This window comes from Oncorhynchus tshawytscha, linkage group LG03 (assembly GCF_018296145.1).
Source record: "Oncorhynchus tshawytscha isolate Ot180627B linkage group LG03, Otsh_v2.0, whole genome shotgun sequence".
NCBI classification, from domain to species: Eukaryota; Metazoa; Chordata; class Actinopteri; order Salmoniformes; family Salmonidae; genus Oncorhynchus; species Oncorhynchus tshawytscha.
In genome coordinates this window covers 15087084-15099968 of record NC_056431.1, presented here as the reverse complement: position 1 = coordinate 15099968, position 12885 = coordinate 15087084, and the positions used below count along the sequence as shown (strand labels likewise).

General features: G+C 44.6%; 1 protein-coding gene across 2 annotated transcripts in view; it reads left to right on the top strand.

Moving 5' to 3' along the window:
* Window positions 1-12885, top strand: part of LOC112228294 (dynein axonemal heavy chain 5-like) — a 63503-nt gene that overhangs the window by 42409 nt on the left and 8209 nt on the right. For both annotated transcript variants that reach the window (XM_042310468.1, XM_042310470.1), the window contains exons 46-63: window positions 1029-1163; window positions 1417-1539; window positions 1703-1916; window positions 2713-2936; window positions 3404-3602; window positions 4028-4200; window positions 4494-4624; window positions 5004-5157; window positions 5297-5564; window positions 5803-6034; window positions 6338-6452; window positions 8071-8247; window positions 8630-8833; window positions 9756-9935; window positions 10091-10228; window positions 10320-10455; window positions 10698-11014; window positions 11215-11370. In XM_042310468.1, coding sequence (XP_042166402.1) covers window positions 1029-1163; window positions 1417-1539; window positions 1703-1916; window positions 2713-2936; window positions 3404-3602; window positions 4028-4200; window positions 4494-4624; window positions 5004-5157; window positions 5297-5564; window positions 5803-6034; window positions 6338-6452; window positions 8071-8247; window positions 8630-8833; window positions 9756-9935; window positions 10091-10228; window positions 10320-10455; window positions 10698-11014; window positions 11215-11370 — 3276 coding nt within the window. The remainder of the gene's footprint in view (window positions 1-1028; window positions 1164-1416; window positions 1540-1702; window positions 1917-2712; window positions 2937-3403; window positions 3603-4027; window positions 4201-4493; window positions 4625-5003; window positions 5158-5296; window positions 5565-5802; window positions 6035-6337; window positions 6453-8070; window positions 8248-8629; window positions 8834-9755; window positions 9936-10090; window positions 10229-10319; window positions 10456-10697; window positions 11015-11214; window positions 11371-12885) is intronic.

Here is a 12885-nt window from a genome sequence, read left to right as displayed (position 1 = left end):
AACTGCCAAGACTCTTCCTAGAGCTGGCCACCCGGCCAAACTGATCAATCAGGGGAGAAGGCCCTTGGTCAGGGAGGTGACCAAGAACCCGATGGTCACTGATAGAGCTCCGGATTTCCTCTGTGAAGATGGGATAATCTTCCAGAAGGACAACCATCTCTGCAGCAACTCCACCAATCAGGCCTTTGTTAGAGTGGCCAGACGGAAGCCACTCCTCAGTAAAAGACACAAGACAGCCCGCTTGGAGTTTGCCAAAAGGCACCTAAAGGACTCTCAGACCATGAGAAACAAGATTGAAGACCAGGATTGAACTCTGGCACCATCCCTATGGTGGTTGCAGCATCATGCTGTGGGGATGTTTTTCACCGGCGGGGACTGGGAGACTAGTTAGGATCGAGGGAAAGATGAACGGAGCAAAGTACAGAGAGATCCTATTCCAGAGTGCTCAGGACCTCAGACCTAAGCACACAGCCAAGACAACGCAGGTGTGGCTTCGGTACAAGTCTCTGAAAGTCCTTGAGTGGTCCAGCCAGAGCCCGGACTTGAACCCGATCGATCATCTTTGGAGAGACCTGAAAATAGCAGTGCAGCGACGCTCCCCCTCCAACCTGACAGAGCTTGAGAGGATCTGCGGACAAGAATGGGAGAAACTCCCAAAATACAGGTGTGCCAAGCGTCATACCCAAGAAGACTCAAGGCTGTAATCGCTGCCAAAGGTGCTTCAACAAAGTACTGAGTAAAGGGTCTGAACACTTAAGTTAATTTGATATTTCATTTTTAATTTTTAATACATTTGTAAAAAAAAATCTAAACTGTTTTTGCTTTGTTATTATGGGGTATTGTGTCCATTTTATATTTAGGCTGTAACGTAAGCACTGTATATTCTTATTATAATCTAAACTGATCCTATATTAGCAATCCTGTTCTGAGTGGTGTTAATTTGGCTTGTACATGGAGGATAAATTACTCCCTAGCCATGTGATCATGGTCAGATCTTCAAGAGTAATTCCTTCCTCGTTTTGTCGCAGGCTGTGTTGTTGATCGGAGAGCAAGGCACAGCCAAGACCGTCATCATCAAGGGATACATGTCAAAGTACGATCCCGAAACTCACATGGCCAAGAGTCTCAACTTCTCCTCCGCCACAACTTCACTCATGTTCCAGGTATTACACCTCCAAAACAACACCACACACTTCCTGCTCTTACTCTAACTTTTCAACTTTTAGATGGGTAGGACTTTCTAAGATCAGTTGTGAATGAATGAAAATGTTTTCCAGTCACTTTTCAGTAAGTTATCTGACTACTTCAGGTCTAGGTGCCATTTATTTACAGTAACAATACTTCAAATGTGTGTTTTGTTCTCTTATTCACTGTCTGTAAAGATGAAACGCCCAATCTTTCTTTCCTTCTCTCCAGCGGACTGTGGAGAGCTATGTGGACAAGCGGATGGGCACCACCTACGGCCCTCCTGCAGGGAAGAAGATGTCCATCTTTGTGGACGACATCAACATGCCAGTCATCAACGAATGGGGAGATCAGGTCGGACTTAATTACAGCACTCATTAAATCACGATAACGAAAGCCCAAAAATTACAGTTTTACCATTTGTTTTCCTGGGAAACCTTACCATATGAAATTGCAATCCAAGAGTGAACAGATTATTCAGCCATTTTACCTAATAATTTGACTCACCCTGCTTTAGGTTACCAATGAGATAGTCCGCCAGCTGATGGAACAGAACGGGTTCTTCAATCTAGAGAAGCCGGGGGAGTTCACCAATATAGTGGACATCCAGTTCCTGGCAGCGATGATCCACCCAGGGGGAGGCCGCAACGACATCCCCCAGAGACTGAAGAGGCAGTTCTCTATCTTCAACTGCACCCTGCCCTCCAACGCATCCATCGACAAGATATTTGGTGGGTTTGGCTCCTTTAAAAACTCTGGAATTGCATCTGTGTGGAGACTCTATGGTTTATCTTCTTGATCAGTGTGGGTTTCCCTCTCCCCTTAGCATTTAGCATATATATATATATATATTTCTTATTATTATTATTTTTATTTTACCCCTTTTTTCTCCCCAATTTCGTGGTATCCAATTGTTGTAGTAGCTACTATCTTGTCTCATCGCTACAACTCCCGTACGGGCTCGGGAGAGACGAAGGTTGAAAGTCATGCGTCCTCCGATACACAACCAAACCAGCCGTACTGCTTCTTAACACAGCGCGCATCCAACCCGGAAGCCAGCCGCACCAATGTGTTGGAGGGTACACCGTGCACCTGGCAACCTTGGCTAGCGCTCACTGCGCCCGGCCCGCCACAGGAGTCGCTGGTGCGCGATGAGACAAGGACATCCCTACCGACCAAGCCCTCCCTAACCCGGACGACGCTAGGCCAATTGTGCGTCGCCCCACGGACCTCCTGGTCGCGGCCGGTTACGACAGAGCCTGGGCGCTAACCCAGGGACTCTGATGGCACAGCTGGAAATGTATGAATACCCTGTAATTTGAGTTACCTGTACTACTTCTCATCCATTTACAATGGTCTTGTTTGAATTTTGACTATATTAGATATCTATATATACATATATAATTACACCATTATATATCTCTCTCAACAAAAACACTATTTTCTTTCACTTATTTACCTCAATGCTTCGACCACCTTCACGTCGTCAACCCCTTTTCCCCTCATCTCATTCCTTTCCCTGACCAGGAGTCATCGGGACAGGACACTACTGTGCCCGGCGAGGCTTCACAGAAGAGGTGCGTGGAACTGTGGCCAAGCTGGTGCCGCTGACCCGTCGGCTGTGGCAAATGACCAAGGTCAAGATGCTGCCCACTCCGGCCAAGTTCCACTACATCTTCAACCTCAGAGACTTGTCCAGAGTCTGGCAGGGCATGCTCAACCCAACCGCTGAGGTGGTCAACTCTCTTACTGTGAGTCCATAAAAATGATTCCGGTAACACTTTATTTGGATAGTCCATCTGTAGATGTACTAGTAATATTTCAACTAACCCTAACCTTACCCTTACCCTAATTCTAAACCTAACCCTTACTTTAACCTTAGCGAGCAGCTGCTTATCAACAGATAGTTTGTTAATAATATGACATGCTCTACAGATGGACTATCCAGACTATCCAAAAGTGTGACTGAATTTCCTCTTGAAAGACATTAGCATAATAATTAACATAATCAATCAGTTAATTCAATACAACTAGAGGAATAAATATCAAAAGGTTTCTCACTGGATCCAAAGGTCTGAATGAACTGAGAAAAATAGCTATGCCTTCTGTCCTAAGTTACAGTAAGATTCTACACATTTAATCAGCAGTCGTTCTGTGAATGTAGACTTAACATTTCCATGAGCTAAAGTTTGTTTTATTTGGACCCTGTATGCTGTAGGTGTTGCTTCAGCTGTGGAAGCACGAGTGTAAGCGTGTGATCGCAGACCGGTTCACCATGCCAGAAGATGTAGCCTGGTTCGACAGGGCCCTGGCCAAGCTAGTAGAGGAGGAGCTAGGAGAGGAAGATAGGGCTGTGGTCGACTTCGGAGTAGACGGCTACTTTGTTGACTTCCTAAGAGATGCTCCTGAAGCTACAGGTATAGCCAGAGCACCAGGTACTGTATAGCCCCTTCACATACATACACTGTATCGATCCCATGATCCTGCATGAGATAAGTCATTTACAGTTTCTGAACCCATATTGTATATATTAAATATGTGCTGTATTTTTCTACCTTGTACTAAGGATTCAAACAGTACATTCTAAGATGGTGTGTTTAGCTGTATTATTATGTTGTAGACACTGCAGTTTAAAAAGGCAGGTTATGTCAATAAATACAATAATTATAAGGATATTAAATGTGTATATATATATATATATATATATAGAAATATACATACACAGAATAAACATTTTATTTACATTAAAATGTCTTCAATATTGCCAAATCAACATTAGCAGAGAGTTGGATCATTTGAATGAATAATCTGGTATTGACAATGACAAAAACTTTCCCACCAGGTGAGGAGCCAGAGGATACAGACTTTGAGATGCCAAAGGTGTATGAGCCCATCGAGTCGCTTGAGAGCCTGATGGACAGGCTCAACATGTTCCTTGGCCAGTACAATGAGAGCATCAGAGGAGCTGGCATGGACATGGTGTTCTTCAGAGATGCTATGATACACCTTGTCAAGGTAGAGGGAAACTGTCATCATGTTCACCTATAGGTGTTTATGAGCAATTATTACCACCTTTGTCTTGCATTATAGTGCATTGTGTATAGCTCATCAGGTATTAAACACATGTTTATATCACATTACAAAGAGGGTCTTCATAAAAAGTATTACTAAACATTCACATTGGAAGCTTTTGAAGGGCTTCGCTATCTTAAAGTCAGTCACCAATGAGTGTACACATCAAATCACTTGATATAAGAACGGAAAAGGTCTCTCCCACTCTAATACTCCGCCTGTCTGTCTGTCTGTAGATCTCCAGGATCATCCGCACCCCCAGAGGAAATTCCCTTCTGGTAGGAGTGGGGGGATCAGGCAAGCAGAGCCTGACTAAACTGGCTTCCTTCATCGCCGGATACAAGACCTTTCAGATAACACTAACACGGTACAGACACACCCTCCAATATCTATACTAGCATACTACTACATACTTCATACTAAGTAGTATGCTAGGAAGGGTATTGGAACAGACACACGGTCTCATACACACGGCCTCTACAACTGTAACAGGTGTTTATCATGTATTGAATGTGGTCATGCAGTTCTGTTGTCCTCCTGTAGATGGTAGCTTTGCTTGCATTTCTGCAAGTGCACAGTGACTCTCTGTCTTTCTTCGATTCCTCAAGCCCCTGTCGTCGCCTCCTTCTCGAAACGCATTGGAGGAATGGAGGAAATACTCATTGAGAAAGATCTGAGAAAGATAGCAAAGGTGTGAAAATACATATTTTTCTATCACCTGTAACATCCCTGTGTTCTGTCCTCAGTTCGTACAACACTGCTAACCTGATGGAGGATCTGAAGGGTCTGTACAGGACAGCAGGCCAGCAGGGAAAAGGCATCAGCTTCATCTTCACTGATAACGAGATCAAGGACGAGTCTTTCCTGGAGTACATGAATAATGTGTTATCATCTGGGGAGGTCAGCACATTGATCACATGAACACACGTAAAACATAAGAGCATTTTCAAGAAGTTGTGTCAATCTGTGTTTGAGAAAAAAATATTGCACTCCATTAGAACTCGGATAACTGTTGTTATATATTGTGCTGGTTTCTCAGGTGTCGAACTTGTTTGCTCGAGACGAAATTGACGAGATCATCAGTGACCTCATACCAGTCATGAAAAGAGAGTTTCCTCGGCGAACACCGACCAATGAGAACCTCCATGACTATTTTATGAGCAGGGTCAGACAGAACCTACACGTCGTTCTCTGCTTCTCTCCTGTTGGGGAAAAGTTCCGGAACAGAGCCCTGAAGTTCCCTGCCCTCATCTCTGGCTGCACCATGGACTGGTTCAGCCGCTGGCCCAAAGATGCTCTGATCGCAGGTGTGTGTGTGCGTGTGTGTGTGTGTGTGTGTGTGTGTGTGTGTGTGTGTGTGTGTGTGTGTGTGTGTGTGTGTGTGTGTGTGTGTGTGTGTGTGTGTGTGTGTGTGTGTGTGTGCGTTGGTGTCCGTTTGTGGGTATGCATGTGTTTTCGTCTCTGTGTATGCACACATACAGTATAAATGTATGTTGCACACTTTAATAGTGATTTGCTTCAATCTCCAATCTGTGTACTCTCCAGTGTCAGAGCACTTCCTGTCCACCTATGACATTGACTGTTCGACCGTGGTGAAGGGGGAGGTGGTGCAGTGTATGGGCTCCTTCCAGGACGGTGTGGCAGAGAAGTGTGTGGATTACTTCCAGAGGTACCGCCGCGCCACGCACGTCACTCCCAAGTCCTACCTCTCCTTCATCCAGGGATACAAGACCATCTATAAGGAGAAGCACTCCGAGGTGCAGACGCTGGCACACAGGTAATTACAGTACTTCCTTACTCTCTTAATGCTCTTTGTTCCTATGTGGAACATACGGCTTCACAGTACACCATGGTCTAAAGAAATTGTAGATGTTTATCACAGCATGCTGTGTGTCTATCACATGATTGAATATAATACTAGTATTATATAGTATTCTATATACCAATATATGGTGTATACTGTACTATATCGCTCTTTTAGTGTTCTGCCTTTCAGTCATCCTTTTACTCATTAGACCGAACTTACCTGGTATACTGGTGTAATACAATGATTTCTGATCCAATTCTGTTTCTCCATCAGGATGAACACAGGTCTTCAGAAGCTGAGAGAGGCCTCTGTGTCTGTAGCATTACTCAGCAAAGAGCTGGAGGTCAAAGAGAAGGAGCTGCAGATTGCCCACGAGAAGGCAGACATGGTGTGTGTGTGTGTTTGGTGTATGCTACCCCTCTATCTCTTGTTTCCCAGCAACAGACTTACCAAATACCAATACCAGAACTTTGAAGTGTACATATACTGAACAAAAATATAAACGCAATATTCAAAATCAAAACAAATTTATTTTTATCGCCCTTCGTACAGCAGCTGATATCTCAAAGTGCTGTACAGAAACCCAGCCTAAAAACCCCAACAGCAAGCAATGCAGGTGTTGAAGCACGTTGGCTAGGAAAAACTCCCTAGAAAGGCCAAAACCTAGGAAGAAACCTAGAGAGGAACCAGGCTATGAGGGGTGGCCAGTCCTCTTCTGGCTATGCTGGGTGGAGATTATAACAGAACATGGTCAAGATGTTCAAATGTTCATAAATGACCAGCATGGTCAAATAATAGGTCTGGGACAGGTAGCACGTCCGGTGAACAGGTCAGGATTCCATAGCCGCAGGCAGAACAGTTCAAACTGGAGCAGCAGCACGGCCAGGTGGACTGGGGACACCAAGGAGTCATCATGCCAGGTAGTCCTGAGGCATGGTCCTAGGGCTCAGGACCTCTGAGAGAGAGAGAAAGAAAGAGAGAAATAGAGAATTAGAGAGAGCATACTTAAATTCACACAGGACACCGGATAAGACAGGAGAAGTACTCCAGATATAAACTGACCCTAGCCCCCCGACACATAAACTACTGCAGCATAAATACTGGAGGCTGAGACAGGAGGGGTCAGGAGACACTGTGGCCCCATCTGATGATACCCCCGGACAGGGCCAAACAGGAAGGACATATCCCCACCCACTTTGCCAAAGCACAGCCCCCACACCACTAGAGGGATATTTTCAACCACCAATTTACCATCCCGAGACAAGGCCGAGTATAGCCCACAAAGATCTCCGCCACGGCACAACTCAGGGGCAAAAGATTTGACTAAGTCACAGTTCATATGTGGAAATCATTCAATTTGGAGAGCATTGGCCCATCCGCTTGGCAGCCCGGCCCACCCACTGGGGAGCCAGGCGGCCCAGCCCCACAAAAGGGCTTTATTACAAATAGAAATATTCCCCCTTTCCACCCCCTCAGACATTCCGCAGGTGAAGATTCTGGATGTGGAGGTCCTGGGCTGGAGTGGTTAAGATTGTGAGGCCGGTTGGACGTACTGCCAAATTCTCTAAAAGGCAGCTTATGTAGAGAAATGAACAATCAATTCTCTGGCAACAGCTCTGGTGGACATTCCTGCAGTCAGGTTGCCAATTGCACACTCCCTCAAAACTTGAGACATCGGTGGCATTGTGTTGTATGACAAAACTGCACATTTTAAAGTGGCCTTTCATTGTCCCCAGCACAAGGTTTGATCATTCTGTTTCATCAGCTTCTTAGTATGCCACACCTGTCAGGTGGATGGATTAACTTGGCAAAGGAGAAATGTTTACCAACATAGATGTAACCAAATTTGTGCTCAACATTTTTGGGAAATATGTTTGTTGTGCGTATGGATAAAAATATATATATATATATTTATTTCAGCTTATTAAACATGGGACCAACACTCTTCATATACAAAAGATGCACCTCACTTCCTGTCTCTCTTGTGATGGGTTGTTGTGTCTCAGGTGTTGAAGGTGGTGACAGTGAAGGCCCATGCAGCAGAGAAGGTCAAGGTGGAGGTCCAGAAGGTCAAGGACAAGGCTCAGGCCATAGTGGACAGCATCTCTGCTGACAAGGCCTTCGCTGAGGAGAAGCTGGAGGCTGCCAAGCCAGCCCTGGAGGAGGCTGAGGGTGCATTACAGGTCGGTTGTGGTGTGGGGGGTGGGGGGTTGTTCTTGTCCCTCAACATCAGGGGTGGGCAACGTACGAGCCCATTCATAGTGGCCCAGGGGAGGTTGGAGTAAAAACATGTTTTATGATTATCTTGGGTTAAAAAACACTCCAGGCCACTCTTGAATGTCAAACAATATAGAAAGTATGTACAAAATATAATGGACCTGTATGTTTTCAATAACTGCCCTCAGCTGAATTTTGAAATCCCGACGTGACCCTCAAGCTGAAATGATTGCCCACCCCTCCCCTCCTCAACATGGTAGTTCTCTCTCTGTACATCAGGTGAGAATATTTAATGAACGCTCCCTCAGTTACTCATGTAGTTGTATTCTTTCCTCATGTATTCATCAGACCATCAAGCCGTCGGACATTGCCACGGTGCGGACCCTGGGTCGGCCTCCCCACCTCATCATGAGGATCATGGACTGTGTTCTGCTGCTGTTCCAGAGGAGGGTGAACACGGTGAAGATCGACCCGGAGAAGAACTGCACCATGCCCTCCTGGCAGGAGTCCCTCAAACTCATGACTGCTGGGAACTTCCTGGGCAGTCTGCAGGTAGGAAACAGATGGCCAGCATCTAAGTTTAATTGCTTCGATAAACAAATCAAGTATTACAGTGTGCAGGTACAACATCTACATCCTGTAACCAGACTACACTGTGCATTTCTACAGTAACATACTACACTATAGACACTACACTATAGGTACAGTTGAAGTCGGAAGTTTACATACACCTTAGCCAAATACATTTTTCACAATTCTTGACATGTATTCCAAGTAAAGATTCCCTGTCTTAGGTCAGTTAGGATCACCACTTTATTTTAAGAATGTGAAATGTCAGATTAATAGTAGAGAGAATGATTTATTTCAGATTTTATTTCTTTCATCACATTCCCAGTGGATCAGAAGTTGTCACGTTCGTTATAATGATTGGACCAAGGCGCAGCGTGTGTAGAATTCCACATGTTTAATAAATAATAAACTCACCAAACAAAACAGAAGAAAAATGAAATGTGAAGCTAATAATAGTGCTAACAGGCTACTATCCATAGTCAAGATCCCACAAAACACAAAAGGGGAAATGGCTGCCTAAATTTGAGCCAACATAGATATATAATTACCTAGATGACCCACCCTAGTCACACCCTAGATCGTCGCCGGGGACTCTGGACCGTAGATCGTCACCGGAGGCTTCTGACCCACTGAAATTGTGCTACAATTAAATAATCTGTCTGTTAACAATTGTTGGAAAAATTACTTGTGTCATGCACAAAGTAGATGTCGTAACCGACCTGAGAAAAACTATAGTTTGTTAACAAGAAATTTGTGGGGTGGTTGAAAAACAAGTTTTAATGACTCCAACCTAAGTGTATGTAAACTTCCGACCAACTGTACATATGACCAGGAAATCAACTTCAGTGGTGATGCAATGGCAGCTTGCTTTGACATCTCCGGCTCTGTTGTCTCTCTCTAACAGCAATTCCCCAAAGACAGTATCAATGAGGAGATGGTGGAGCTACTGCTGCCCTACTTCGACATGCCAGACTACACCCTGGAGACGGCCAAGCGCGTGTGTGGAAACGTGGCTGGTCTGGCCTCCTGGACCAAAGCCATGGCCTCCTTCTTCTCCATCAACAAGGAGGTGCTCCCATTAAAGGTGGGCCTAAACCCGGTGGTGTTGTGTAACACCACCCACCTCTCTGATAACCTCTGACATGTGTACCAAAAACTTACTAATTGATTTCTTGTTTCCAGTACATTTTGTTGTCCCTGAGTGTCCAGTTAATATTTGATACTGTACTTTCCACTTAGGCTAACCTGGCAGTGCAGCAGAACCGGCTGGCCATAGCCAACATAGACCTGCAGGCGGCCCAGGCAGAGCTGGATGACAAGCAGGCAGAGCTGGATGTGGTCCAAGCAGAGTATGAGAAGGCCATGATGGAGAAACAGGTACTGAACACCTCTTCTCATTGCCTTACATTAAAAATAAATACATATGTTAAAAACATATATGTTCTCTCTCTCTGCCTCTCTCTCTCAGACTCTGTTGGAGGATGCTGAACGCTGCAGACACAAGATGCAGACGGCCTCTAGCCTCATCAGTGGTCTGGCTGGAGAGAAGGAGCGCTGGACAGAGCAGAGCAAAGAGTTTGCCGCCCAGACCAAGCGCCTTGTAGGTGGGTTCATTCAAACCTTTTTTCTCCACCTATTTTACAGTAATAACAGGACTAACTTTCCTAAAGCTTCGTATTACCTTTTGTCCATTGTCTACAATTCTCTACATCGTATATTTTGGGGGAGATGCTCCGTTTGCGTCTGTACCATATTTTTCAATGTGTATCAGTATTTTATCTGTAGTTATGCTATACAGTAGAATGGAGGCATGAACCAACCTATGTGTGCTTACTTCCTGGTTCAGGTGACGTCTTATTGGCCACGGCCTTTCTGTCCTACTCCGGCCCCTTCAACCAGGAGTTCCGGAACCTTCTCCTGACCGACTGGCAGAGGGAGATGAAGACCAGACACATCCCGTTCGGGAACAACCTCAACCTGACCGAGATGCTGATCGACGCACCCACGGTCAGCGAGTGGAACCTTCAGGGCCTGCCCAACGATGACCTATCCATCCAGAACGGAATCATCATCACCAAGGCCTCACGCTTCCCTCTCCTCATAGACCCCCAGACCCAGGGCAAGATCTGGATAAAAAATAAAGAATCCATGAATGAACTGCAGGTTGGGCTGCATTCATTTTCACAGTATTCGCTCCCATAACTATGCTCTCCCATTGTCCAGCCGATAGATTTTGTATGTTTCCGAACAGCGGTTACACTAGCCTTAGGCCTAACTAACCTTTGGATCTGTCAGATCTTCCTTCTTGGTAAAAAACTATGTGTAATACTGTGTCAGTAATGAGACGTTTCTGTGGTTCCCAGATCACCTCCCTGAACCACAAGTACTTCAGGAACCACCTGGAGGACAGCCTGTCTCTGGGGCGCCCCCTACTGATTGAGGACGTAGGGGAGGAGCTGGACCCTGCACTGGACAACGTATTGGAGAAAAATTTCATCAAGACGGGCTCCACTTATAAAGTATGTACTATTATCCTAACCACATTATCAATCATCACATTATCAAATGAAACACATTATCGTTATGGGGTTATTATCTCTGGGGCTATTCTCTCTAGTATAATACATCGAGAGCAAAATGTGTCAATGTTGTTATTGACATAACCTTGTTCGGTTCAATGCTCTCTAGCTATATAGTACTCTAAATACCACAATTCATGTTGTTAAGTTCAAAAGAATACAATATAAAAATCGCTGACACAATTCAAACCAATGTGGTTCAGAACTTTAAAGCCAATTAACTCCGAATCATCTTTTTACAGATAGAACCTTTTAGTCCCAAGCTCTCGACATTCATGTGTCTATGTAGTTTTATTTACCCTTATAACAGTCACTGCTGGCAAACAATTGCTTGGTACGTTTTTCTGGTTGCAAAGGACGTCAGGAAAATATGTCATTATCCCGTTCAGCAGGATTGAACATTTTGGAACGTTCAGATAGAAATAGGCTACAAAGATCAAACATGCCTCTCTGACATGTAGAATAAAGAATCACATCAACTTTATTCATGGAATTTCTATCTGCAACATTCAAGAACGTTTGGCAACTGAACATGGCCTTGGTCTGCTTAATCTGGACAACAGCTTTTGTTACAATGGAGTGGTTTGGGAATGAATTCTGATGTAACCAGTGGAACCACATTGTCTTTCTCCCTTCATGACTGTCTTTCTCCCTTCATAACTGTCTTTCTCCCTTCATGACTGTCTTTCTCCCTTCATAACTGTCTTTCTCCCTTCATGACTGTCTTTCTCCCTTCATGACTGTCTTTCTCCCTTCATGACTGTCTTTCTCCCTTCATGACTGTCTTTCTCTCTTCATAACTGTCTTTCTCCCTTCATGGCTGTCTTTCTCTTTTCATAACTGTCTTTCTCTCTTCATGGCTGTCTTTCTCTCTTCATGGCTGTCTTTCTCTTTTCATAACTGTCTTTCTCTCTTCATGACTGTCTTTCTCCCTTCATAAATGTCTTTCTGCCTTCATGACTGTCTTTCTCCCTTCATGGCTGTCTTTCTCTCTTCATAACTGTCTTTCTCTCTTCATAACTGTCTTTCTCTCTTCATGACTGTCTTTCTCTCTTCATGACTGTCTTTCTCCCTTCGTGACTGTCTTTCTCCCTTCGTGACTGTCTTTCTCCCTTCATGACTGTCTTTCTCTCTTCATAACTATCTTTCTCCCTTCATGGCTGTCTTTCTCTCTTCATAACGGTCTTTCTCTCTTCATGACTGCCTTTCTCCCTTCATGGCTGTCTTTCTCTCTTCATAACGGTCTTTCTCTCCTCATGACTGTCTTTCTCTCTTCATGACTGTCTTTCTCTCTTCATGGCTGTCTTTCTCCCTTCATAACTGTCTTTCTCCCTTTATAACTGTCTTTCTCCCTTCATGGCTGTCTTTCTCTCTTCATGGCTGTCTTTCTCCCTTCATGGCTGTCTTTCTCCCTTCATAACTGTCTTTCTCTCTTCATGGCTGTCTTTCTCCCTT